At 43.1% G+C, this 25,113-nt stretch overlaps 1 protein-coding gene across 2 annotated transcripts in view; it reads right to left on the bottom strand.

Moving 5' to 3' along the window:
• Positions 1-18,132, bottom strand: part of SMAP1 (small ArfGAP 1) — a 95,581-nt gene extending 77,449 nt beyond the window's left edge. For both annotated transcript variants that reach the window (XM_065631465.1, XM_065631466.1), the window contains exon 1: positions 17,907-18,132. In XM_065631465.1, coding sequence (XP_065487537.1) covers positions 17,907-18,024 — 118 coding nt within the window. In that variant the 5' untranslated portion in view covers positions 18,025-18,132. The remainder of the gene's footprint in view (positions 1-17,906) is intronic.
• Between the last annotated feature and the right edge of the window lie 6,981 nt (positions 18,133-25,113).

The following is a 25,113-nucleotide window of genomic DNA, read 5'->3' as shown; positions in this document are numbered from 1 at the left end:
TTTAAGCCACAAAATTAAGTGCCCAGATATATATATTCCAGAATTAAAGTAGTTAAGTCATATAACATTTCAAACATCAAAAGCCTTATACAGGAAGCTAAATTAAAAATATGAAAAAAATGCTGTTTGCAAATCTGAGGACTGGTTAGTCACAGCTATTAGAGATATACAGGTAACATCAATTTATTCTTAAGATGAAGAGCCTTTTTCTTGTCTAATAGCCATTTGGCACAAGCAATCTTGTAAGGTGACAAAGTGAAAGAATTAAAGTTTTTTGGCCTTATTGACAAACAGCCAGTTATTAAAAATCTGAGTTTTGACTGAATAGGACTGTGAGAAGATAAGTTTATATTTCCAAACTAAAAAAATCATTTTATCAAACAATAGGTGATGATTATATGGTGCAAATACTAAGTCGTTAGATAAATAAAACACAATAATTAGAGTTCATCGTGAAGATACATACAAATATAGTTGATCATTCTTCATGTAAAGTAATAAGAGAAAAAGGAGATCGAATGGCATTTGGGCATTTTTTCCCCAACACGTCACCAAGTCCTGCTATTAACCTTATTTCTAACATGATACGATTTAAATGGAACACTTTCCTCATTATCATTAAAATACTGATTTTTAATGTAAACATCAGTTTAACACAGCGTTTTGTATGGAAACTTCCTTTAAAACAATTTTCCAAAGTTTGTATTCCTGACTTGGAAGTATTTCACACCACAGATTTCCTGAACCATCTCAAAACTGCCCAGGCAAGTGGGATCATAACCTACTACTGAACTGTCAGAGAGCAGCTCCTGATCCTTGGCTGGCAACTGTGCCTGCCACCCTCAGGCTTGGTTACCTGGAGCATATGTATATGTATATTTTTGTGTATAGTATATGCAAGAATACATGGGACACAGAATACATATATTGCCACAGCACCCCCACCAGCCTTGCAGGACACCAGCCCACTACAGCACTCCCTTTGGAAAGCAAAGTCACTGCCCTAAGAATCACAAATGTCAGAGGTGCCAACCCTGGCACATTCAATAAGCTAACAATTTCAGAAATCACATTTCAATTTGGCTAAGGAGTAGTGCTCTAATTTTATCCTGCCTGTTCTCTCATAAAGAGAAAGACTGCTTGTGTCAGAGTTCAAACTGCAAGAATAAGGTGTGCAAGCTATCATCTCCTGCTAGCAGCATTTGGTACTTTCTAAAAAAGACAAGGTTATGTAGCATATTACAGCATTAGTAGGAAGCTTCTGGAGCTGATCCTGCCTGCCATTTTTCCCTTGTCAGCAAGGACTGCTAAAAGGCTTACTGTTTTAAGTGTACAATTTATATTCCTTTTATATGCAGAAACAAAAGGAAAACCGGTGAACAGTGAGGTGTTACAAAATGTTTTTGTAAATTGTGAGCTAAGCATCAAGTAAAAGCATCACTAATAAGAAAAAAAAAAAAAAGCATAAATCTATGCTACTCTGTTGGGATGTAGCAAGAGCCCCCGTGCATAACCAGGCACAGGATAAAGGTAATACAAGCATGTGCTGCAAAAAAAATCTCCACCCAGCAATTAAAGTTCTTCTTTTAAAGATGTCAAAAACATCGGAAATAAGATTTGTTTGCGAGACGAGTTTATAATTTAGCCTGTTTGCCATAAACAAGAATGAAAGGTTACCTTTCTCTACCAGAGAGAAATTATCTAGTAATTGCATAAATCAGCTTCCCTTTACCCTTTTTACTCAAATACAGCTGAAGAGACTCTTAAGTAAACACTCACCAAACTATACAGCCTCCATGCAGCCCTCAGTGACTCTGCTTTACAAAACAGGCAAACGCACCTCCACAACCTCTCCCACATTAATCTATATTGGAAAAAGAAGCAAAAAGAAACCAGAGATCCAAGTCTGTAGACAAGAAGTAGAACGTCAAAGTTCAGGCTCTGGACTGTAGAAATACACTGAAAACACCTGTAAAGGCTAGCCAGTTAGTTTCTTATGCCAATCTTCTCCATCATACTGGTTTGTGCTGGGATGGAGCTGATTTTCTTCACAGCAGACCATATTGCACTGCTTTGGATCCGTGACCAAAACAGTGTTGATAACACACCAGTGTTTTAGTTATTGCTCAGCAGCGCTTGCACAGCATCAAGGCCTTTTCTGCTTCTCAGACTGCTTGGCCACTGAGGAGGCTGGGGGTGCACAAGTTGGGAGGGGGCACAGCCCAGACAACTGACCCCAACTCACCAAAGGGATATTCCATACCATATGTGTCATGCTCAGTATATAAAGTTGAAGGAAAAAGGAGGAAGAGGGGAACATTCAGAGTGATGGCATTTGTCTTCTCAAGGAACTCTTGCACATGATGGAGCCCTGCTTTCCTAGAGGTGGCTGAACATCTGCTTGACAATGGGAGGTAGTGGACTAATTCCTTGTTTTGCTTTGCTTGCATGTATGGCTTTTGCTTTACCTACTAAACTGTCTTCATCTCAACCCATGAGCTTTCTCACTTTCACTCTTCCAATTCTCCTTCCCATCTACTAGAAGGTGAGGTCAAAGCAAGCGGCTGTGTGGGGTTTAGTTGCTTACTGGGATTAACCCACAGCCTCCACATTCACTGCAGAGACTCCTCCCCTACTGTCCTCCCTCACTTCCTCTGTGGGTTAAATAGACCAGACTAAGTAGATTTTAAGCCCTTATCTACAGAAAGCTTATCTGCCCACCCCCAAACACTAATATATCACAGCCCTCAGGCACAGGAATGGCCTACCGTGCAAATGCAACTCCACTCTTGGATGATCCCTAAGTTTTACTGTAACAATATTCTTAATCTTTAGAGCAGCACCTTCTGTGGACCTCAGGGTATAAACTTTAGACCATGAGAAAGAACAGGCTGAAGAGGACAGACAGAATCAAGTCTTCTCTCCACTTTAAATTCCAGTGGCATGAACACAAATCCTTCTCCCAAATCCCCAGGACTCACATGCCAGCCCAGCTGTACCCCAACACCGTACTCTCCCAAAGTCTCGGCAAACAGCTCAGACTTTGGAATGCTTTGATACCCATCCCGGTAGCTATTGTATTTCTTCAGTCAGTGAATTAAAACTATAAAATAATTTAGGTGTGAATGGACCTCTCAAGGTCATTTAGGCTAACTTCATGCTCCAATCAGATCTAATTAGACCAGGCTGCTCAGGGCTTTGTTCATTTGTCTTGAACACCTCTAATTTATGTTCCACTACCCTGTGAGGAAAACTTGGTCCAGTATTTGACCACTTCACAGTTTAAAAAAAATGAAATAACTTCTTTACGTCCAATCTGAATGCATCATGCCACAAAAGGCTTAAATGTGCTTTGCATTTTTCCAAAGGCATCTATTTGCTTCCTGAAACTATGTTGGTCTCCTCTGAGATTATACTAAATCAAATATAATTCAAGTTAACATAATTAAGCAGTCCAGCAAGACAGACCATCATCAACACTCAGACATCATGCATCCTTATATCAGCTACATGTGACTGAGAAAGGAAGAACACATTTACTTTCAGGTAGTGTTCTTCAGAGCTGTTTTAACTAGATTTGTGTTAGAGGAAAAGAAAAAAAAAAACACACACACACAACACAAAACCACAACAAAAAACCTTACTCTTCATTTTTTTCAAAGTTATTTTTCCAAAATTATTGCTGCTATCTGTAGTTATAAGAAATGATGTTGCGGCTGTAAAATATTTTTCCTCAAAATATCATGCTCTTCAGAAGCTAGGAAGAGAAATTGAATACAACACCAAAGCATTCATCTGCACTTAGTCTGGAATACAGAATTAGGAGTAAGTGTTCAGGGTGAAATTAAGCTTGCTTGAGAAGTATCAAGTCTCAAAATGTACTCCTAAAACGTTGCAGGGTGCTGTAGCATGTGATCTTGAATCTGTCGGGGTATTTCTTAAGTCTCATTTGAGACCAAACACTTTACAGCAAAAAAGATTCCGTTAAAACATATTTTTAGAATAACCTTTTTAAACAGGAATTCCATGAACAGCCAAACTCCATGCAAAGTGCAGTGGACAAGACAAGCATGGAGGGGCATTTACTACCACTTCTTTCAGCGGCTTCTTGCTATGGGCTGCAGAACACACAGAAAAGTAAACCAGTGCTTCAAAAATCTTTATTAAGGGGAAAAATAGTTACTTTTTACTTCAAAACACACAAGAAATCCTCAGCAGTTGTGGTTAGTTAACACTGGCTGGCCACCACATGCCCACCAAGGGGGGAGAAAAGATTAAAAAACATCATCGTTCAAGATAAAAGCAGTTTAATAAAGAAAAGGAAAGGCTGTGTGCAGAAGCAAAAGACAACAAACATTTATTCTCTACTTCCTATTAGCAAGCAATGTCAGCTTCCCGGGAAGTAGGGCCTCAGCACCCATAGTGGTTGCTCTGGAAGACAAACATCTTTTAACAATGAATGTTTCCCCCACCTTCCCCCCCACCCCCCCTTCTCTTAGCTTTTACTGCTGAGCACATCATATGGTGCAGAATAGCCCTTTGGTCAGTTTGGGTCAGCTGTCCTGGCTCTGTCCCCTCCTAGTCTCTTGCCTACCACCAGCCTTGAGGCTGGGCCAGCACTGCTCAGCAACAGCCAACAGGGCTGTGTTATCAACACCCTTCTAGCTACAAATACAAAGCACAGCACTATGAGGGCTGCTATGAGCAAAGTTTGAGTTAACTCCATCCCAGCCAGACCCCATACAGCAGTTCACTGCATTTAAAGTTGAGAATAACCCACCTAGGTATCACTTAGCAATAAGAAAAAATACTAAAAAGCCTACACTCAATGTGTTATTGGTGTCTCTCTGCTTTAACCACTGCTTAGGAGGGGAGCTCAAATGCACAAGCACATTTCTGCTGAAGATATAAAGGGTGAACATTAAGTATGTCTTTTGCCATGTTTGAAGAGATGTTTTTGCCATCATCTGCAGGTAACAGGCAACTAAATAAATACCCCTCATGTACATACCCTAATGGGTCCCTATACTTAAAAGCATCGTTACTTATTGATACACTGGTTGCTTCTAGAAATTGTTGTGAATGACAAATTTAAACCCAAGTGATTTAAACACACATCACAAGAAGCTTTTTTAAAATGATCAATCAATCCCAGTTGCCACTCAATGCCATGTTTTGAATCCACCTGCAAGCTCAGCTGCATTCAAGAACAGTAGGTTACACACAATGAATCACTTCCATCTTCTTTTGGAGAAATCCCTATAGGATTACTGCTGCCTTTAATCCTGCTAGTGAATCCTTGTACTATGAAGCTTTATCCATTTTCATTCAAGCACTTCAGTAAAATTGCATTACAGATTCTTGTTCCCTCCTCCTTAAAAAGGAGGTAGTACACAACAAGAGTATGGCAATCAATAGCCAAACATGGAATAGCGGAATCCTTAGCCATGCAAGAGGGACAGTTCCCTGCTCCTCATCAATTTATCCATTTTGTTACACAAAATCAGAGCCGGGCAAAGCTTTGAGAAACAGACTGCTCTTTTACCAAATCACAGCTGCAAAGTTGGTTGCTTGGCAACACTGCATCCAAGTACCACACTCTGACAGAGACTGAGCTACAAAATCTTTACCTCTTCCTCCGTGCTCTGTAACAAGTAGGTACCTTTCCTCAACAGATACAGGGTGCTACTGACAGCCTTGGTTTACCAATACAGGCAGCACATTGACCTGTGCAGTTTTCACTTCCCCCATAAAACTTATCACCATCTCCATAAGCTACAGAATTAGTGCTCGCTATATCCACCACAGACTTGCAGCACTAGGATGTCCTCTGAACCTCCACGTTCTTCTTCCTCTTCAGATGATGTCCCCGGAACACAACAGCATCTGGCTCCTCTGGTCAGAGGAACGCAGATCAACTCATAAGTATTTTGGACAGTCTGGAAACAAAGCAGGAACTCAGGTTCTCATGACTGGGTCACATTTCATAGCTCCAAGCAGAAACTCATTGACAGTATGCACTCAGACATAGAAGTTTATCACCTACTGGAAAGCAACAAGTGATCAAGACAAGAGAGCAGAAGATAAATAAAGATTAGCATTGTACCATATAATCAAAGTCTACTGTAAACAAAGATGAATACAGAATAGGTATCCATTCAAATCTAGGTTTGCCAACTTTTCATAAAGAAATTACAGCAGTTTTCAGTGAATGGCTTTTTGTGAAGCCATTCAATAGAAAAATGTAAAGAGAATAACATTGCTCAAGCTGTCAAAATATTAATCAGATAAGAGGTCAAAACGGCAGGAGAACAGAAATCTGTAGTAGTTTCCGCTTTGCCTCAGTCTTCCAGGGAAGATAATTTTTAGTCATAATACAGAGTTCCAACCAGCAGTTTTAAGATCTAGAGATTTCGGACACCAGAGACTCTAGTTCTAAGGAACTTTCTATCAGCTCTAGGAGGCAGTTTAAGTTGTGAAGGTTTTCCCCTAGCTAAACTGAAACAGCATTTCAGTCAAATAGAAGCCATCAGTAACCTTTCTACGTAGCCTCTCAATTCCCACTTGCCCCAAATGGCAAGACTTGGTCCTTTTTACCTCTGGATGCACAAACCACAGCAAGATTTCTGTATCAGCTATTTCAGAAAACATCCAGATGCTACTACAGTCTGTGTTTACTGCTGTTTAATCACTTTCTCATAAACGACCTCAACTTTAAACAAAGAATCTACTTTTAATCTTTGTAGGCAGATACTTGCACTGGGCAAGGGAGGAACTTACATGGTATCTGCCATGGGACTCCATACCAGCTTGTAAGTGATGCAGCAGCTGAATTGGATCTGAAGTAGCTCAGATTGGAAGGGACCTGTGAAGATCATCTGGTCCAATTCCTCCCATTCAAAGCAAACTACAGCAGGTTGCTCAGGGCTGTTCCCAGTCAGGTTTTGCCTGTCTCCAGGGATGGAGACTCCATGGCCTTTCCAGGTAACCTACTTCAATATGGAACCTCTCCTAAAGTAAGAAAAGTTCATTATGCTTCAGTAGAATTTCTTGTTTCAATTTGTGTTGATTACCTCTTGGTCCTATCACTGGGGATCACAGACAAGTCTGACTCCACCATCTTCGCTCTCTTGTCACCAGGTAGTTGTATGCATTGGTAAGATCTCCCCATTAGCCTTCTCTAGGCTAAACAATCCCAGCTCTCTCAGCCTCTCCTCACATGTCAGGCACACTAACCTCCTCATCTGGGTGTCACTTTGCTGGACTTGCTCCAGTCTGTCCATGTTTCTTTGTAATGTAGAGCCCAGAACTGGACACAGCATTACAGATGCAGTCTCACCAGTGCTGAGGAAAGGAGAAGGATCACCTCCCTCCAGCCACTGACAATACTTTGCCTGAAATTCAGTCCAATATGTTGTCGGCCTTCTTCGTGGCAAAGGTGTATTACTGGCTTGCGACCAATTTGTGACCCACAGGACCTCCAGCATCTCTTCTGCATCCCTAGCACCTCCTCCCTAGGAATCAAACTTTGGATTTCTCTTTGTGGAACTTCATGCGTTTCCTGTTGGTCCATTTCTTCAGTCTGTCCATTTTTTTTTGCTCTGAGTAGCAGCACATCCACCTGGTTCAACCACCATTCCACCCAGTTTTGCATGACATCAAGCTTACCAACACAGCAGTCTGTCCTATCGCACAGGTCATTGATGATGTTGAACAGTGTTGGCCTCAGTATCAACCCCTGAGGTACACCAATAGTGACTGGCCTTCAGTTCAACTTTAGGCTGCTGATCACAACTCTGAGCCTGGCATTTCAGCCATTTTCAGTCCACCTCATCATCTCTTTATCCAGACTGCACTTCATCAGGCTATCAATGAGGAAGTTACATGACAGTTTCAAAAGCCTCACTGAAGTCAATACAAAAAAAATATCCAGTCATCTGGCTCGGTCACTGTAGAAGGCTATCAGGTTGGCTAGGCACGATATCACCTTCATTAATCCACACTGACTATTCCTCATCGCTTTTTTCTTCATATGTTTTCAGGATTATTTGCTCTGTCACCTTCCCAGGGACTGAGGCAAAGTTGACTGGCCTGTGGCCCCCTAGATGTTCCTTCTTGCAATTTTCAAGAGACAGGAATGAAATTTGCTTTCTTCCAGTCCTCAAGACCCTCCCCTAGTCACCATGACCTTACAGTTATTAAGAGTGGTCTCAAAATGACATTGGCCAGCTCTGTCTGCACTCACGGGTACATTCCATTAGTGCCCACAGAGTCCTGCACATCCAGTTTCTGTAAGCACTCCAAAACCTGATCCTCCTCTGCTACTGAGAGGAAGCCTTCCTTGCCTGGAATTACTGAATGCAAGTCTTACTAGTAAAGACCAAAGGGAAGAAGGCATTGAATGTCTCAGCCTTTTCCACATCCCTTATGACCAGGTACCCTGCCGCATTCTGCAGCAGGCCCACGTTATCTTCAGTCTTCTTTTTGCTGCTAGTTATCTGTAAAAGCCCCTCTTGCTGCTATTCATATATACTTTGTCAGATCTGACTCCACGTGCACATTGTCTTTCCTACCTAGAAACACCTCTGTGTGCTTGGACAGTGTCTCCATGTTCCTCCCAGGCCACTTGTCTCTGCTTCCACCTCTTTCTTATACACTTCCTTTTTATATGTCTGAGTTTTGCCAGGAGCACCTTGTTCATTTCAGCAGAATCTCCACTGCCTTTACGCAATTTCCTATCCATCAGGATGTGTCACACTAGAGCTTAAAGAAGTTGTCAGCCACCTCCCAAATGATTCTTCCAAGCAGATCCCCGAACAGGAAAAAACCCCAAAACACACAACAAAAACCCAAAACCACACAAACAAACACCACCACCACCACAAACCAAACACACACATCCCACAAAAAAAAAAAAACCTTCTCTCCTGAAGGTCATAGTTGTGATCCTACTCTTTGCTTTGTCCTCTCCTCTTAACATCCTGAACTCTTCCATCTCATGGTCACTGCAGCCAAGACTACTCCTAACCTTTATATCCTCAATCTGTCCTTCCTGGTTTGCAACAGATCCATCTCAGCCTTTTCCTTCTTACTTGACCACTTGTATTGAGACACAGCCACCAACTCATGCCAGAAGCCTCCTAGATTATTTGTTCCCTGCTGTGCTGTCCAGCAAATATTGGGGTGGTTCCAAGTCCAGCATGAGCACCAAGGCCTGTGAATGTTAGGCTTGAGTTGTCCAAGGAAGGCCTCATTACTTCTTCTTTCCTGATCAGGTTGTCTGAAACAGACACCCACAGCATCACTCATAATGGTCTGTCCTCTAATCCTCACCCATGAGCTCCCAGCTGGTCCACTACCCATCTCTAGGCAAAGCTGCATGCAGCCCCACTGCTCTCACAGAAAATGGCAGCTCCTCCTTATCACCATCCCAGCCTGTCCTTCCTAAAGCACCTTACCTATCCATTGCAGTCCATCCATTGCAGTTGGGTAAGCTATCCCCCTCTGTGATGCTGAGAAAATCATAGCTCAGTCTTAACTCATTCTTACTCTTGCATAATATCTGAAAACACTTTGCTGTTGACAGTACAGTGAAGATGGATTCAACTAGTCACGAGTTCAACAGCACTACTCTTCAAGAACCTCAAAAATAGAATAAGTTACCACTAAACAATTTTACCTATTCACAAGGCAAAGTCAAGTCTCAGCAAATCTGGTAGTGGCCACAAGAGAACAATACAAAGCATCTGAGTTCATAATGTAAAGCTGAATCATGCTCAAACTAACCTTAGTGAACCAGTCTAGGACAATGTGGCATCTGAGCTAAATTAACTGCTGACTACTCCCTAAGTAATGGCCGATAATTGACTCTTAAATCCTCCAGGAAGCATGGATTACAAAGGGACCCACCCCTCCAGGAAGAGGTACCTCCCTAAAAGTCTACTTATCACATACATAATTGCTTCCTCTGTATTGTTGATAAGGACTTCTTAAGGCTGCAGCACAGTTGCTCTTTCTTTAACAGCATTCAGACCAAAGAGGGCAGATTCACAAGACAGCATGAGTTTCAGTTCCACAAAACCAGATTTAGGAACAAAGCAAAGATCAACAGCTGGTATCAATAGCATTCTGCAGTGACATCTTTTCCATGTCACTAAAGAGTGGCAGAACCACAGCTTAGGTACAATTTGGAGTGACACACCAGTAGTCCCTGACCAAAAGAGCTAGGGTGCTGTGGACTTCAAAAGGCAGGAACTTGGTCTCATCAATACTAACAATCACTTTTCAGGAAGTATCCCACCTTCATGGTCCACACAAAGGAAACGGTTTAGATTGCCAAGGCCTATACCTCCGAATGTAGGGGAGCAAACTAAGGACATAAGGATTTCTGTATATTATACCTCAGAGAATCTACAAAGTTACAGCATAATAAGAAAAAAGCCCAGGTCCCACAAATACTTTGTTTTAGTAGTCACAGAAACATTTAGGTTGAAAGGGACCTCCAGAGGTCACCTAGCCCAGCCTCCTGTCAAAGCAATGCTAACGTCAAAGCTACATCATGCCACTTTGGCTCTCTCCCAATCAAGCTTGGTAAAATCCTGAAGAAGGGAGATTGCACCCACAAATACCATTTCAAGGGCTTTGCTAAAAAGCCTTCAGGCTGTGCATAGAATTTCAACAGCAGGAACATGTACTTGCTAACAACATGGTCCTATTACGAGCTGAACAGGTTTCCTGTAACTTATTTCAGAATATTTTTCTGCACTATAAGAGTCAGGAGATGGAAACAAATCCGTTTCTTACAGGCAGAAAACACACCACGAGGGTCACCCAATACTGCAACACCTCATCCACTTACAAGTTTTAAGCTAAAGCTGCCACGCTCCTCACAAGAGAGGTGTCTTCTGAAGAGCTCTTTTCTTGGGTGAGACAATTAATTGAAGCTCCCAGGGCTGCAACAGTAACTAATTCCTAAAAAAGTTCCAGACTCATGCAACCAGTGCCAGTAATAGGTAAAAGGGTATAGGACAAAACCAGAGCAATGGGGTAGTTTCATTTAGTAGCAGGGAATCAGAAAAAAAGTCCTGGTGGTAATAGCGTCACGAGAGAACGAAGGAAGTTTCTAGTCCCTTAAGGTCCTTGAAGTCGCTACTTTTCACAAAGAGGCCAGAAAAATAACAGTGTAAGTACCAGATGATTGCTAATATTTCTAGTGATACAGTTCCTTACTATCATTAGAGGTCAAGATACATCATTCCAGTTGCTAAGCTTCAGCAAGACTCACCCTGAATCAAAGCAGTTCGCCTTCATCATTCCTTGAAGGATATTGGAAAGCCTCACTGGACAGCTAGAGGCCTCCAGTTGTTTTATCTGTCAATTCATATTCTCATCTGTTACACTCATACGATCTTTACTAATCTGATCACACAGCAACAATACCAAGTTTGCAACAGAATCACACAGAAAAGTACTAGCATCTTGAGTCAAGTAACCTGAAGTAACATCTGATATTTGCAGTTATATTCACTGGCACAAGATATCCATAGAGCAGTAATCAGCCACTGGTTGGTTACTCTGTTTGAACTCCAGCATTGGGCCAGAAGTTGCACTTGAGCTGATGTGTGGAACTGACTTCCAAGATATTTCAGCTGTGTTCTATTTCCCCTGGTGCCCTACTTCAGCAGTTTTTCCACCTTAGGAGGAAGACAGAGAAGGTCTTCACCTAAGGAGGTACAGCAGCAATGACTCGTCCTAGAGCAAGCTAATACTGACGATGAACTGTCCCAAAGCTTTCTTACGCTGACAGTCAGACACAAAAGCTGAAGCCTTGCACAAGCTGTAAGAATTATCCATTTGCTTTAGGTTAATTCCTGAGGAAGTAATACACTAGATTTTGTTTCTCCTCCACTGCTAAGAGACTTTGTGTTTGAGATTGACAGGTTGTTAGGGAAGTTAAAAGTTGGTTTACTTGAAGCCAAAATGGAAATAACTGGTTCTGACTATGTAAATTTCAGTACTGCAATCTTACCTGTTCAGTCTTTACCCACACTCCTGAGAGCCTGTACCTGCCACTCTTCAGACAGAAAAGACCAAGTCTTCAGTTATATATAGATACCCAAGGATTGTATAGTACAACTATAAATATTGAAAAGTATTTTCATTAATATTGTAGTCAAAGTAAACCAATTTTAATCTGGTTGAACAGGCAACAGTGTCAATGTGACTCTTCGTACTAGGATTCACACAAGAGATCATTTAAGTGGGCTTCAAGCAGTACCAAGCATGAAGTAAACGAACATATATGTACAAAAAAAAAATCCACACAAACACACCACACAGAACACCTCCTCTGATACAGAAATTTATTCACCTTTTCTGAAGGCCCAAAACATCTGCAATTGTCTGTACAAAGGTCTGCAAGCTTCCAATTATGTTGTTTTAACTTTGTTACAGTTAAAAAAATTCTAAAGCAGTTGACAACTCACGTAATTGCCTTTTTGACAGAGAGATGAATTTACAAGCAGACTTTAGTAGTCAATCCATTTGTACTAAAGCAAACATCCAAATGCAAACATAACAAACAGAAAAGGTACCTTAAGAGAACATTCACATAGGTTTCAGACATACCTCTTTTGTTTAAACAGCATCAGGAACAGTAATCAGAGTCTTACAGTCCACATTTGCAGATGGTCACACTAGACCAAGGTTGGTTGCCTTCAGTTGACTTCACAGGCCTACCTGCTTGGTTGGCTACTCCTTTGATACTGCTCAACATCTTGTCCCTTTTTTTAAGAAGGAGCATTTATCTACTTTTGTGCTTCATCACACATCAACTTCCATGTACTTGATTCAGTGTTTAATATCAGCACCCAAGTAATACCAGCCTTGCTGCCAAGCAATAACACAAGCCTAGGAGACTTCTAGCATGTTATAAGTAGATACTAAGCACATAGAAATAGCAGGTTATAGCCCCTATAGTCAAAGGGTTGCTGACTGAAGATATCAGTCTTTTATTTTGGCTCAATTTGACAGATCTCCAAGAGGTGTTATTGTTTAAAAGATTCAAATATCCGCATTGGAACAACAATAAACATGCATTTAGTCTCCCCCTACAGTGAAAGAGAAAAAAAAAAAAATCATGTGCTTTACAACAGCTTTCAGCATAGTCTACACACAAGACAGATGGGCAGATCTATAACTATTTTTCTCTCCTAGATTCTTCAAATTCCTGCTAGGTTTACCTAGTTCCACACACAAAAGGAACACAAAGGAATTTCAGTTGCTTATTTCTTTCAGTTACTGCCAACATGCCTCACTATATCTTACAAATATTAGAAACAGTACTATAACTACTTCCCAGTAGTATAACATTGGGAAGACATCTACTGCCTCGTGGAGACGGCTGTTCAGATAGGGATGGAAAGAACAGCCAGCACAGGCAAGCTCTGCTCTGTCTAATGTCATCCCAACCTCCTCACTCTTCCAAAAATCTCAGTGATTGCAAAGACAGTTCCAGAACCTTTGATTTTTAGGCTTCTGCCCCAGAGGCGTCATCTAGTCTTTCTGGTAGCTGTAAGACTTAGTTGGAAGGTGACATCTGGCAACTACGGCATGGGCATACAGCAAGTAGTTTTCAACATGTTTTACCAGTGACAGATTCATAGCAGCTATTTCAACAGTTAAAAGGCAAATACAGAATAAAATGCACTTCCAGAAACTGTTGCCAGAGTCAGCAATCCTAATTATTGCTTAATGCTTACGCTGGCAGATGTGTCCTCAGCTGTATTCTCCAACTTCCAAAAGACTCGCAGATACATTAAACAGCTTTGTTCTGCATACCTCAGACTTGAACAAGGAGGCCAGAAGGCAAAGGAAGGCTTTGTTCTTGATACAAGACCACTATTAATGATAGCAAGATTATTTTAAAGATGACCAACAGTTAGCTTTTTTAAATTCTTACACAAGCCATGTGATAATTTAGGAAAGGTGCATGCTTGAAACTTCCTCACAAGCAATGCAGATAGTGGTCACATACCAAGAGCAAGGAGAGCTAATTCAGTAATTTAGGAGTGAACGAGCAGTAGGACAGCAGCAAGTTCTGATGGTCTTTTTGATGTGAGAAGTAAAAGCCAGCAGAGAAGCCTTAATGATACAAAGGAAGAGTTCAACAGTGGCATTACAGTAGATACAATCAAAGCAATGAGCTTTGCATGAATATGCAAATACAAATATAAATATCCTTGTGTCCCTAAAAAAAATTGTAAGATTTTAAATGATATCTAGCTATCTAAGAATTCCCAAAGGCTCAAAGAATAACAGTTAAAACAGATAGACAAGTATAGTCTGCAAGATTCCAGCATCCCTTGGATAAGACTATCTGAACAGAAGCCTTGGATAAATATAATATCTAAGGCTTAAGAGAGACTAACATCTATGGTGAGAGGAAGAAATTAGTGATGAAAGCCTCTTAGCTTTAGATAAGAACCCACACTGAATTGCCGGCTATCTGAAAACCATTTTTTTCAGTGTGGTCTTTAAGTATTGCCAGAATAAGACCCAAGATACAACCACAACTCAGTTAACAAAACCAGAGTTAATCACAAAGATAATGTTACCCAACAATTAGGTGAACAGGAAGAAAGCAAAAACCAGAACTCGTGGGATCCTATTGAACAACAGAAAGGAGGGTGACAAACAAAGGAGAAAAGCTCACACAAAAGTAACAGAAGCTGAAGCAGACAGCATTTCAAAGAAAAAAAGAATCGATTACATTAACAAAAGGAAAAGCATGCATTCTGAACTAGGACTGACATCAGAGAAGTCCTAAAGATTTTCATAGAATAGTTTGGGTTGGAAGGGACCTTCAAAGGTGATCTAGTCCAACCCCCCTGCAATGAGCAGGGACATCTTCAATCAGATCAGGTTGCTCAGAGCCCCATCCAGCCTGGCCTGGAATGTTTCCAGGGATAGGGCATCTACCACCTCTCTAGGCAACCTGTTCAGTGTTTTACCACCAGCATTGTAAAAAATTTCTTCCTTATGTCTAGTCTGAATCCCCTCCTTTAGTTTAAAACTCTTATTCCTTGTCCTATCCTAACAGGCCCTATTAAAAAGTCTGCCCCTATCTTTCTTGTAGGCCCCTTTTAAGCACTGAAAGGCCGCAGCATGGTCTCCCCAGAGCTTTTAATGAATCGCTTCAAGTTCATGTCCACAGAAATCTGGATGAAGGGAATCTCTAGTGGAACCGGCACTAGGAGACTCCAGACTAATGTCAGTGACCAGAGATGAAAGGGATGCTGTCAGCAATGCAAGAGGTGGAGCCTGTCACAGGCTAGGGAAAGCCACGCAGGCACCTCACAGACACCGCTTAGCCAACAGAGCCCTGTTAAAAACTGCTGCCTCAGATACCAGTGCAGGCCAGGACCAGCAAAACTACAACTGTTCCAGACACCAGCACGTCATTAGCACCCAACCACCATGGATTAAGTGGGAAACACATTAAGAAAAAATATCCAGCTGCATCCGAAAGAAGTATCCTTCACTTTTCCTCTTCTCTTGGTCAACAAGAAGTTTCATCAAAGACTGATACAACAAGGAAGAGTTCAACAGTGGCATTACATGCTCACGGCAAGTTTGATTTTCAACTAAATAATTGATCATGTTTTTTCTTCTGAGCCACATGTTTTCTCGAAGTATACAGAAGTCTAGACTTCAGAGTACAGCAGAGGCACATCAATATTGTTCACACAACTCTGCTTCCCAGAAGGAAACCTCCTAAACTTAAGGAAAGAAATCTACAGTGTCCATATATGACCACTTCTCAGACAAGTACCTCTAGAACAGCTGAAACTAAAGTTTATCATTCCACACTCTCTCCTCCAACTATAAGAAAACCATACACTTAACTACAGGAGTACAGGCAAAGGCAGATGGCACTACAAAGCTAATATCATGGGAGATTTAAAACAAGAATTGCCAGAAGAGGATGAGGCAAGTGCAAATTAAGCTTGAAGGGATAAAGAGAATAAAAACCACACACAACACACAATTCCCTCAATATTGCACACTCACATTGTATCACACAGTATTTTCATATCGGCTTTCCCAGGGGATAGGGTGAAAGCAAGTGATACATACAGAGAGACGGCAAGGGAGAAGGGGGTTAAGCAATAGAAAAAACAGAGAAGCCTTCAGAATTGCAGTCAGATTTTAGTAAGGTAGCTAAGTAAAATAATTTACTGGAAAGATGGAAACTGAATTACAGGCACTAGCAGAAGACACTTGGTCAGGAGATTAATAGGTCCTCCAAATCCAGAACACAAAAAACGCCAAAGTCGAGATACATCAAAGCTTGGACTTATGAAAGAAAGCTCGTGACAGAAGAGAGGTATGAAAGTATCAAAGAAAAGAACAGTGGATAAAGATACTCAATGACACAAACACAAGGAGGAAGCTGAAAGTGTCAGCACTGCCAAACTGAAGTGACAGAAGTTACAGAGCACTAAGGACCACAGAGATTTACAAACAATACTGTGGCCAGGTGATGGTTAGAAAGAGGGAACTCGGAAGATAGGACCAATATTAGTTGGAGAATTCCAGACTCCAATTGTGAGCAACCCAGCTCCGAGGCCTACACTGTGAAACATCAGCAAGCAACTCAGAGCAGCATTCAGCATGGAAATCTCAAGTATCAATAATGTACAAAACATACAAGCATGATTTTTCCAGAAAACCACCAGTTATAGTGACTCTTTTACATAGTAACCAGAAGCCTGGGAGCAAGAAGAGCTGTGCTAGAAAATTCTTGAGAAGAGTTACTTGTAAAATACAAAGATCTCTTATCTTTGGTGTAATCTGTATTATATACATCTTTGGGTTATTATACTAGGAAGCTAAAGTCTTATTTCTGATGTATCAGACACCAGCATGGTGCAAGGCACTGCACAGTTTACATCCATGATGAAAAAGCAGCTTGTGCAGATTGGAAAGGCAAATTGCAAACACAGTGCCATTGCTGGCTGCTCAGGCTAGCTCACCATACTTAACCGCCAGCTGAGGTGGAGAAGGGCTCAACAAGGCAGTTCTGGAGCTAATCATACACCGCAAACACCTAGTTGTTGCTCAGGAAATATACTTTAAACAACTTACTGTGCAATCATCTTATTTAGGCTAACATCTTACTGAATTGACTCAATGAAAGAGGGATATGCTGCATTTTTCTATCCGAAAGCCACAGAACCCAAGGTAAATACAAAGGCAAACATACATCTACTTTTGCATAGAACAAAACCATTAGCAACAACAAAACAAAAGACAAGTAAGCTTTGAGAGCACTACAATCTTTAACATTTCATTCACCACCGAAGCCAGATCTGTTGATACATTAAACGACGCAGACACCTCGACTCCAAGAGCCTAGCATTTACATGACTGGGTCAACACCGAAGGGCATTGTTTGGGACACTCAACGTTCAGCTCATTCCCCATCCAGCCCCAGGAGCCCCGGCGGCCCTGAGCGATGCAGCGCCGGGAGACGCGGCACTGGAACCTGAGGGCAGCGCTAGGCCGGCCGCGGCATAAAGCCCCAGCTGGGGGCTCCTCGCTTCGGGATAACGGGCCTACAGCCGGATGGAGAAGCCGAGACGGGTTCACAACGAAATCAGAGGGTATCTGCCCTCCATCGCCGGACTCCCGCCGCCGCCCCGCCGGGCCCCGTGTCGGGAGGGGGCCGGTCACCGCCGCCCCTGCGGACGTGGAGCGGGGCGGGGCCCCTCGCTGCCGGCCCCCGCCCCGAGCGGGGACCCCGCCGCGGCAGGCCCGGGCGGGCGGACACACGGAGGCGCCGCCGGGAGCGCCTCACCTGGGCCGGCCCGCCCGCCCCTCCGCGCCCGCCCGCCCCGCCGTACCCTTGGCCTCGCAGTCCGCGCAGTACTTGTTGTCCTCCTCCCGCAGCAGCTTGGCCAGGATGGCCTGGTGCTGCTCGTTCTGCTTCTGCGCCTTCTCCCGGCAGGAGCGGGTGGCCATGGCGGGGCTGGCGCTGGGCCGGGCTCGGCACCGCTGGGGACCGGACGGGACGGGACGCGCCGCTCCGGCCCTGGCGCAGCCACGGGAACCGGCTGCCGCGAGCGCCGACTTCCTCAACCGGAACTACTTGCGGCCGCAGACGCATCCGCCCGCTCGTTCATTCCCCCTCTCGCGCGCGTGCACACGCCCACCCGGGACACGGCAGCCCTGCGCCGGCGGTGAAAAATAGTCCGCCGGGCCCTACCGCCGCGCGGACACGCCGCGATTCCCCGCGGGGGCTTTCCGAACAGTGGCGGCGACGCGACGCTTCGCCATGACTTGACTTCAGAAGGGCACAGAGAGGCGCCTGGGCGTAAGGGTCACCTCGCGGGAGCAGGTGATATCCATCCGCCGGCGGGGTGACCCCGCCCTCCAGGTAGCGCCCGGGGCGGGGCTTGGCGCGAGCCGCCGCACCTGTGCGCGCGGGCGGAGGCGCCTGAGGGAGGGACGCCCCGCCCCCCCCGCCCCCCCCGCCCCCCCCGCCGGCGGCCGCCCCGTGAGGCGGGAGCGCGGGTGGCCCGTCCTCGCCTCGCCCCAGCGGGGACTCCCGGGGGCGGGTTCTGCCCGGGCCGGGCTCCCCGGAGCACGGCGGCGGGAGCGCGGCTGCCGGCGGGCCGGTCGGCCTGGCCTCGGCGGGTGGCGTGTGGAAGGCGGGTCTGCGCCTGCCGCGGTTTCAAGCCGTTACTTGGACTGCGGGGTGCCCAGGAGCCTGTGCCTGTCCGGGTGGCAACTCGCAAGTGGTAAATACCCCAAAACACACAGCAGAGTGATCTGCCAGGGTCGGTCGTATGGTGGTGTCATAGGATCATAGGATTGTTTTGGTTGGAAGAGATCATCGAGTCCAACCATAACCTAATCTAACTCTGGCACTAAACCACGTTCCTAAGAACCTCGTCTAAACACCTTTTAAACACCTCCAGGGATGGCGACTCCACCACTTCCCTGGGCAGCCTGTTCCAGTGCCTGACAACCCTTTCTGTCAAGAATTTTTTCCTAATACCCAATCTAAACCTCCCCTGGGGCAACTTGAGGCCATTTCCTCTTGTCCCATCACTTGTTACCTGGGAGAAGAGACCGACACCCTCCGTGCTACAGCCTCCTTTCCTGGGTCCTTGGGGCAGGCGTCTCTCTCTCCAGGCTGGTGCTGGGGAAAATAATCCTCTTACAGCCTCTTGATCGAATGGGCACTGCCATAGCGTTAATTTGCCCTCTGAGCTTTCTCCACGAGTACGTGTTTCTGTCTGTAAAAAAAGCATTACGGGCAGCAGAGACCTCGCAATGAGGAGACTGGTGCTTTTTCACTCCCGCTGAGGTGGTGTGAGGCTCTGAGGAAGGCAGAGATGGGTCCCAGGGCTGCTCTGTGAGCTGGACCCGAAGTCCCTGCAGAAGGTGTAGCCCAGGCTGATTTTCCGCGCCCAAGGCTGTGCAGCTCTGCGCTTTCCTCCCCTTAAGTACCATGTCTCTAGTCTCCCCTTCCTCCATTTTGTATTATGTCCCTTTGCTGAGTACTCTGGTGAGGCTGTTCACCAGTAACATCCTTTTTGTCAGCTCAGTTCTAACTTGCTTTATTTTTTTCCCCTCTAATCCAACCCTTCTGGAAAGAGCTGAAGCCTATATATAGCCTATAAAATACTTAAGTGAGGCAGATGGAAATTCAGGTCTTTTCTCCCTCAGACATTAAATTACTGAATCATTCTCTGTATCTTTCTTTTTCTCGGATCCAATGGTGAGCTAATTATCCCCTAAGTCTGGAAGAGTTACAAGAGAAAGAACTGAGAATACTGCACATCAGGTTAATTAGTAGTTAAGCTAGCACCCAGCATGGGAGAATGTGTCTAGATCTCCCTCAAATAAAGTAGGGAGTTGAGGTCTGCCCATCTGCTGTGAGAGTGTCCTGGCCAGTGAGTTACTGGGCATGAGGTTGCAAAATGAGGATGTGGTATTGATGCACAATTCCAAGAGATGGTTTAGTATTGTTCTCGGAGAGAGGCATTAAGGGTTAAAACTAATAATACAGAATAGTACAACAGAGTCGAGCTTCAGCTGCATTACTGCAGTGCCTAAATCTAAAGACTTGCTGCACCAGGAGGAGTGTAAAGCAAATGTTAATGTAGCCTGATATTAGCCATATTTGGCTAGGGACTAAATTATTGGGGCACAATAGTCCTGGCTGCCTAAATGTGATGTTAAACAGGACTGACTTCTAGTGGAATACTCTACCTACAAGCATACATTTTTTTTCCCCTTTTCTAGCCCAAAGTTTCTGTAATTATTGGATCTTTTTTAGAGAAAACCAGCTTCAGCTAGAAAGGTAGCAATACCTCTTCTCCTTGCCATTGTCCCAGGGCTCTGAGGAACAGAATGCTTTTTGGAAAGGCCAGAGCTGTGGGTAGGAATCCCCTGAGAGAGAAAAGGAGATGACCTTGCCTCTCACATGCTAGGTAAGCTCTTCCTGGGTTCTGGTATTAAGGGACTGTGTCAGCAGCGCTGCCATCTTTAAATAGTTTTTGCTTTTGTATTTGTGACAGAGCTGACCTGTACATTACATACAGTCTGAAGCACTCTACCATATTGCCAGAAGGTATCAAGTAGCTTTTAGCAATCAGATTAATTTAATATGCATAAATTTCTCTGATCCTAAAATTAATATTATGATACTTGCCGTGAAAAGTGGCTATTGATCCAGTTTCCGTGCTTGAAAAAACATACAGAAGTGCAGAGTAAGTGCATTGCTCAGTTTGTGCTTTGGCCTTTAGTGCCTTAAAACTAGATGTCCTGATTGCATATTTCCCAGGTCTAACTCCTGCTTTGTGTGCGTGCTTGGGTGGACTTATGTGGGATATCCTCTTCTAGCTGTTGAGCATGAAGGTGGGCTGCTTGTGTTCAGCTCTGAAATCTGTCCTTTCCTTCAAAGTCCTTATCCGTGCTTCTGTAAAGTAGTAGAAAGATGCCTCACTATGGGGCTGAGATGATTAGGTTATTAATATTTTAATACATAGTGTTTTGAAAACAGCATGCTGTAAATGCATTATTAGGTATTTCCCTGAGAGCTCAAATGAATCTAAGGAAGACAAAATTGTATCCCTTCTGTGCCTTTGCTGCTTTTTCTGGATCCTAAAGAGAGGCAGAGTGTTGTAGTTGTTAAGTTATTGCCTGAAGCATTTTTCATAGGCAAAAAAAAAAAAAAAGGAAGAAAAGATCTCTTTCAGGATACAGTATGATTTATAGAATGAGTTATGGCGTGCCCACACCATGCAGTGAAATATAGTGCAGAGAGACCAGAGATGTCACCACCTAAGGCTTCTTCAGTAGAAGAAGGTACACAGCTGTCGCGCTGAGCCTGTCGGCTTGGTGCCCTTTGCTTCATCTTTCATTAAACCCTGCAGAGCACTATAAAATCCAGTTTTGGAATTGTTTAAGTACATACTCATGTGTTTCAAGAACTGTATCTTCAGAATTGAGTTTCATATGGCTGAATTTTCCGTAAAGTAACTTAAATACTGGAGTTCTGTAGTTTCCGATGCTAGAGATTGTGTTGTGTTCAGTAAAAACACAGATTTACCCAGCACAAAAAAAGACCTCTCCCTAGCTGTCCCTACATGTCATCCTGTAGGCTATTCCACTGTTTTGCAGGGGTACCTATAGATAACTTGTGAAGTTCGTCTTGTCTTATGATGTGACAGCTGAAATTCACTGAATCTGGTCTTCCTGCCTGAAATTCACTGAATCTAGACACCCGCCTTATTCAGAAAGCATCCCATAAAGCAGCTTTAAATAGTATTTGCTAATCAGGACAGTATTAGCATATATTTGACTTAATGGAGAGAATGTATCAGGTGCAAAGTTATTAACTGGATTGAAACCAGGTGTTAAAATAGCTGTGTTTTTCTAATGCCTCATCCTCAAATACCGAAGTCCATAAATAAATAGGGTTCAAGTTAGAGTTGTTGAGTGTGAGAATTTCTGATGTGTAAGAAACCTTGGTGCTTCAGATGTTTTCATGGTCTTAAGAAAAAGAAATTTTTTATATATATATAACATCCTGGGAAATGGACATTTCAGTAATGTTTCTGAAACTCAGCTCTTCGAAGCTGGCTTCCCCAGGCTGCAGAGTCTGGGTGGCTCTTGAGCTCGGGTAACACAGCACCTGCAGTCCTTGGCTGGCAGAACCTGAAAAGTTGACCTTAATCACTGTGTTTCAGCAAATGCTTTAGATGGAATTTCTATCACAGACTTAAAATCTTGAGCTATGAGCCAATCACCCTGTCTACCCTTGATAGCCAGTGGAGAGAAACAGACAATCCTGAAGGTGGTTTGTCTTGTTTGCAGACGGGTGTCTGACTGGGGCGAGCTGATTTACCATCTGGAAGGGCCTGTGGTAAAAGGATGTGAATCACGTTCTGGATCATTTGTGTCTCCCCATTGACTATAAAGGGTAGAGAGGGTGACCGCCTTGTACCCAAGTGTACAAAAGTTATACATTTAAGAAATGAATTCCCAGCATTGTTTTTAATTAATGAGAATTTTTCAGCAATGTGCTTTTGTGTAGGAAAATTCCTGCCCAGCTCTAGTTCTGTCATCTTCAATCAAAAAAAAAACCAAAACCAAACCAAAACCAACCAACCAAAACCAAACCAAAACAGAATCAACACACCACACACAAAAAACCAAACCAAACCAAACCTGGAAGTCTGTTCGATAACTATTGTGTGCTTCCCCCAGCAGTGGCCTGAGTCGTGTGTTCTTACAGTTTGAGCACTCACTGCCTGGCCCGTGAAGCAAACGGTTATAGTGTTGCTCCTGAGATAGTTAAAAAGTACAAAAGGAGCAAGATTTATAGGTGAGGCTTCATTTTTAATGACTTCTAGTTTCTCTACAGCAACCGGACTGGAGGGATGAGATATTAGAGGTAGTACATTTTTCTTCCAGTTTCTTGGTTGTTCCTTTACTTCTATGCATAGACTGAGCACCTGGTATTAGATGAATTATTGACATTATGACATCCCAGATAGTGCAGTTTAATTTCTGTAGGTGCTGAGCATTTGAAATAACACTGAAACCAAAAGATTGTGTTGTGTTTGCACTTTTGAAAATTAAGACAGAAATTCTTAAAACTGGAAAAGCATCTCCATCTTTTATGAAGTGGCATCATCTAGTGACATCCCAGCATATGGTGATGCTTCACCAACAGTATTGTTTTCTTGAGAGTTATTAGTAAATCTGCACTGTAATTGTAAATACAAATGAGTACCTGGGAGGTAACTATAAATTAAGTAGATGGATGCAAGTGACTAAATACATTTCAATGAGCTTTGCTGTCAGTCATAGTTGTGTAAGCTCAGAAAAAAAATACCATGCTGTAGAGCTAATAAGTATATATATAATTATGTATTAAACTACTGCACGTATTTGGCCACTATGTTCTAGTGTGGATTATAGTGTAGGATTGTGTAGGTGTAGAATATAAGGAAATGGAAGCTCCATATGGTTCTGATGAGAGCGTGGAAGAGATCTTAAAAATTAAATGCTTTGCACTTTCCAAGCTCGCGGTGTATTTTCAGCTATTTAAGGCTCTGTGTGTGTTTCAGCTTGAGTCTTTTGATTTCAATTTATCTCATTCTAAGATTGGGCTTTTCGAACAGAGAGACTGTTCGATGGAACTTTGTGAGTCATGCATTTGGCTCACTTAGGCTTTGAGGATAAGAATACCAGCCATAGGTATCAGTAGTCCTTGATATCTAGCCAAGAAGAAGAACAATGATCAGATGTAAAATCAGTTGCAAAATCATAAGTTTGAAAAATTAGGGAGAAATACGGAAAGAAAATACAAAGAGGGACAGATGAGCTCCATTGTTATTACTGTTTCACGTGCTACTGTGTAAAAGGCAGTCTTTGAATCCTAAAAAAAGTTTTGTTGACCGGGTAAATGATGGGAAAGACACTAAAGCTAGGACAGTTTTTGATCTTGGCTTCATATGGAACAAATCTTAATTTTAGCTCCTCAACAATAGGGACTGTGATTCATGTAGCCCTTTTTTTCACCGCCAATGACATCATGAACTTGCAGAAAGTGCAGGTTAAGGACTAGCTGATCAACTGCGAGCTTCAGACTGTTGCAGACAGAATCTATATATACATAGCTTTTGAGATGGTTTTTCCTCTGAAACACTATGTTTTTCCTTCTCTTTTCTGTAGTTCTGTTTAAATAGTAGTGTAAATAAAAGTGTGTATCTTTTCAATGCCCCTTATGATGAGAAACAAGTAATAATTCCATATTAGATTTTACCCGTTTGAAAGTCTGCACTGGTCCTGCCAATGCTGCCTATTTTTGTCTGAGTAGAGCCTTCCTCAAGAGAAGTGGAAATGTTGAGGAGAAACATTTTAAACACTTTCATTTTACTTTTTTTCCGTCAAGCTAATTTCACCCTGGGGGAGGCGGAGGGGATGGGGTCATAGCAAATCATACTGGCTTCTGATTTTCTCTGAAGTCCGGAGATGCTGAAGAAGGATCATTTCTACTTCAAAAGCTGGATATTTTTAGTGAGCAGTGAGTCTTTTATCAATAAAATAATGTCCATAGCACTCACAAGCTGAGCTCATATCTGCAGGAGAACATGTTTCTCCTCAGCCACTAGATACTCAAGCAATGAGAAAAGTGATTTGCTGTAAAAAAAAAGAAGAAAAAAGATCTCTTCCTTTAGCCCTTCTGTGATCAATCACTTGAGGAGAAACATACTTGGATGTCTTCACATTGCAGTGGCTAAAAAAATCTGGCTCTCGAGGCACAGTCAGTGATGGTTGCTGTGACGTTTTCCTTGTTTTATGTACAAAACTTGCAGCTATAGTGCACAGCAAGTGTAACGTCAGGAGAACATGAGCTCCAGCTCCAAGAATTTGCAGCTCTTGAAAAGCCGCAGGGCCCTACCTGGTGTGTGCAAGAGGACGGGACCTCCGGACAGGCTGGGTTCCTTCCAGCTCACTGGCTTGCTTCAGCCTTTGACTGCTCCGCCTTAGGCTGATTCTGGAATTCCCTCCAGATCAGATCAGGGT

Source organism: Caloenas nicobarica, chromosome 3 (genome assembly GCF_036013445.1).
Source record: "Caloenas nicobarica isolate bCalNic1 chromosome 3, bCalNic1.hap1, whole genome shotgun sequence".
Lineage (NCBI taxonomy): Eukaryota > Metazoa > Chordata > Aves > Columbiformes > Columbidae > Caloenas > Caloenas nicobarica.
This window is presented reverse-complemented; position numbering and strand designations above follow the sequence as displayed.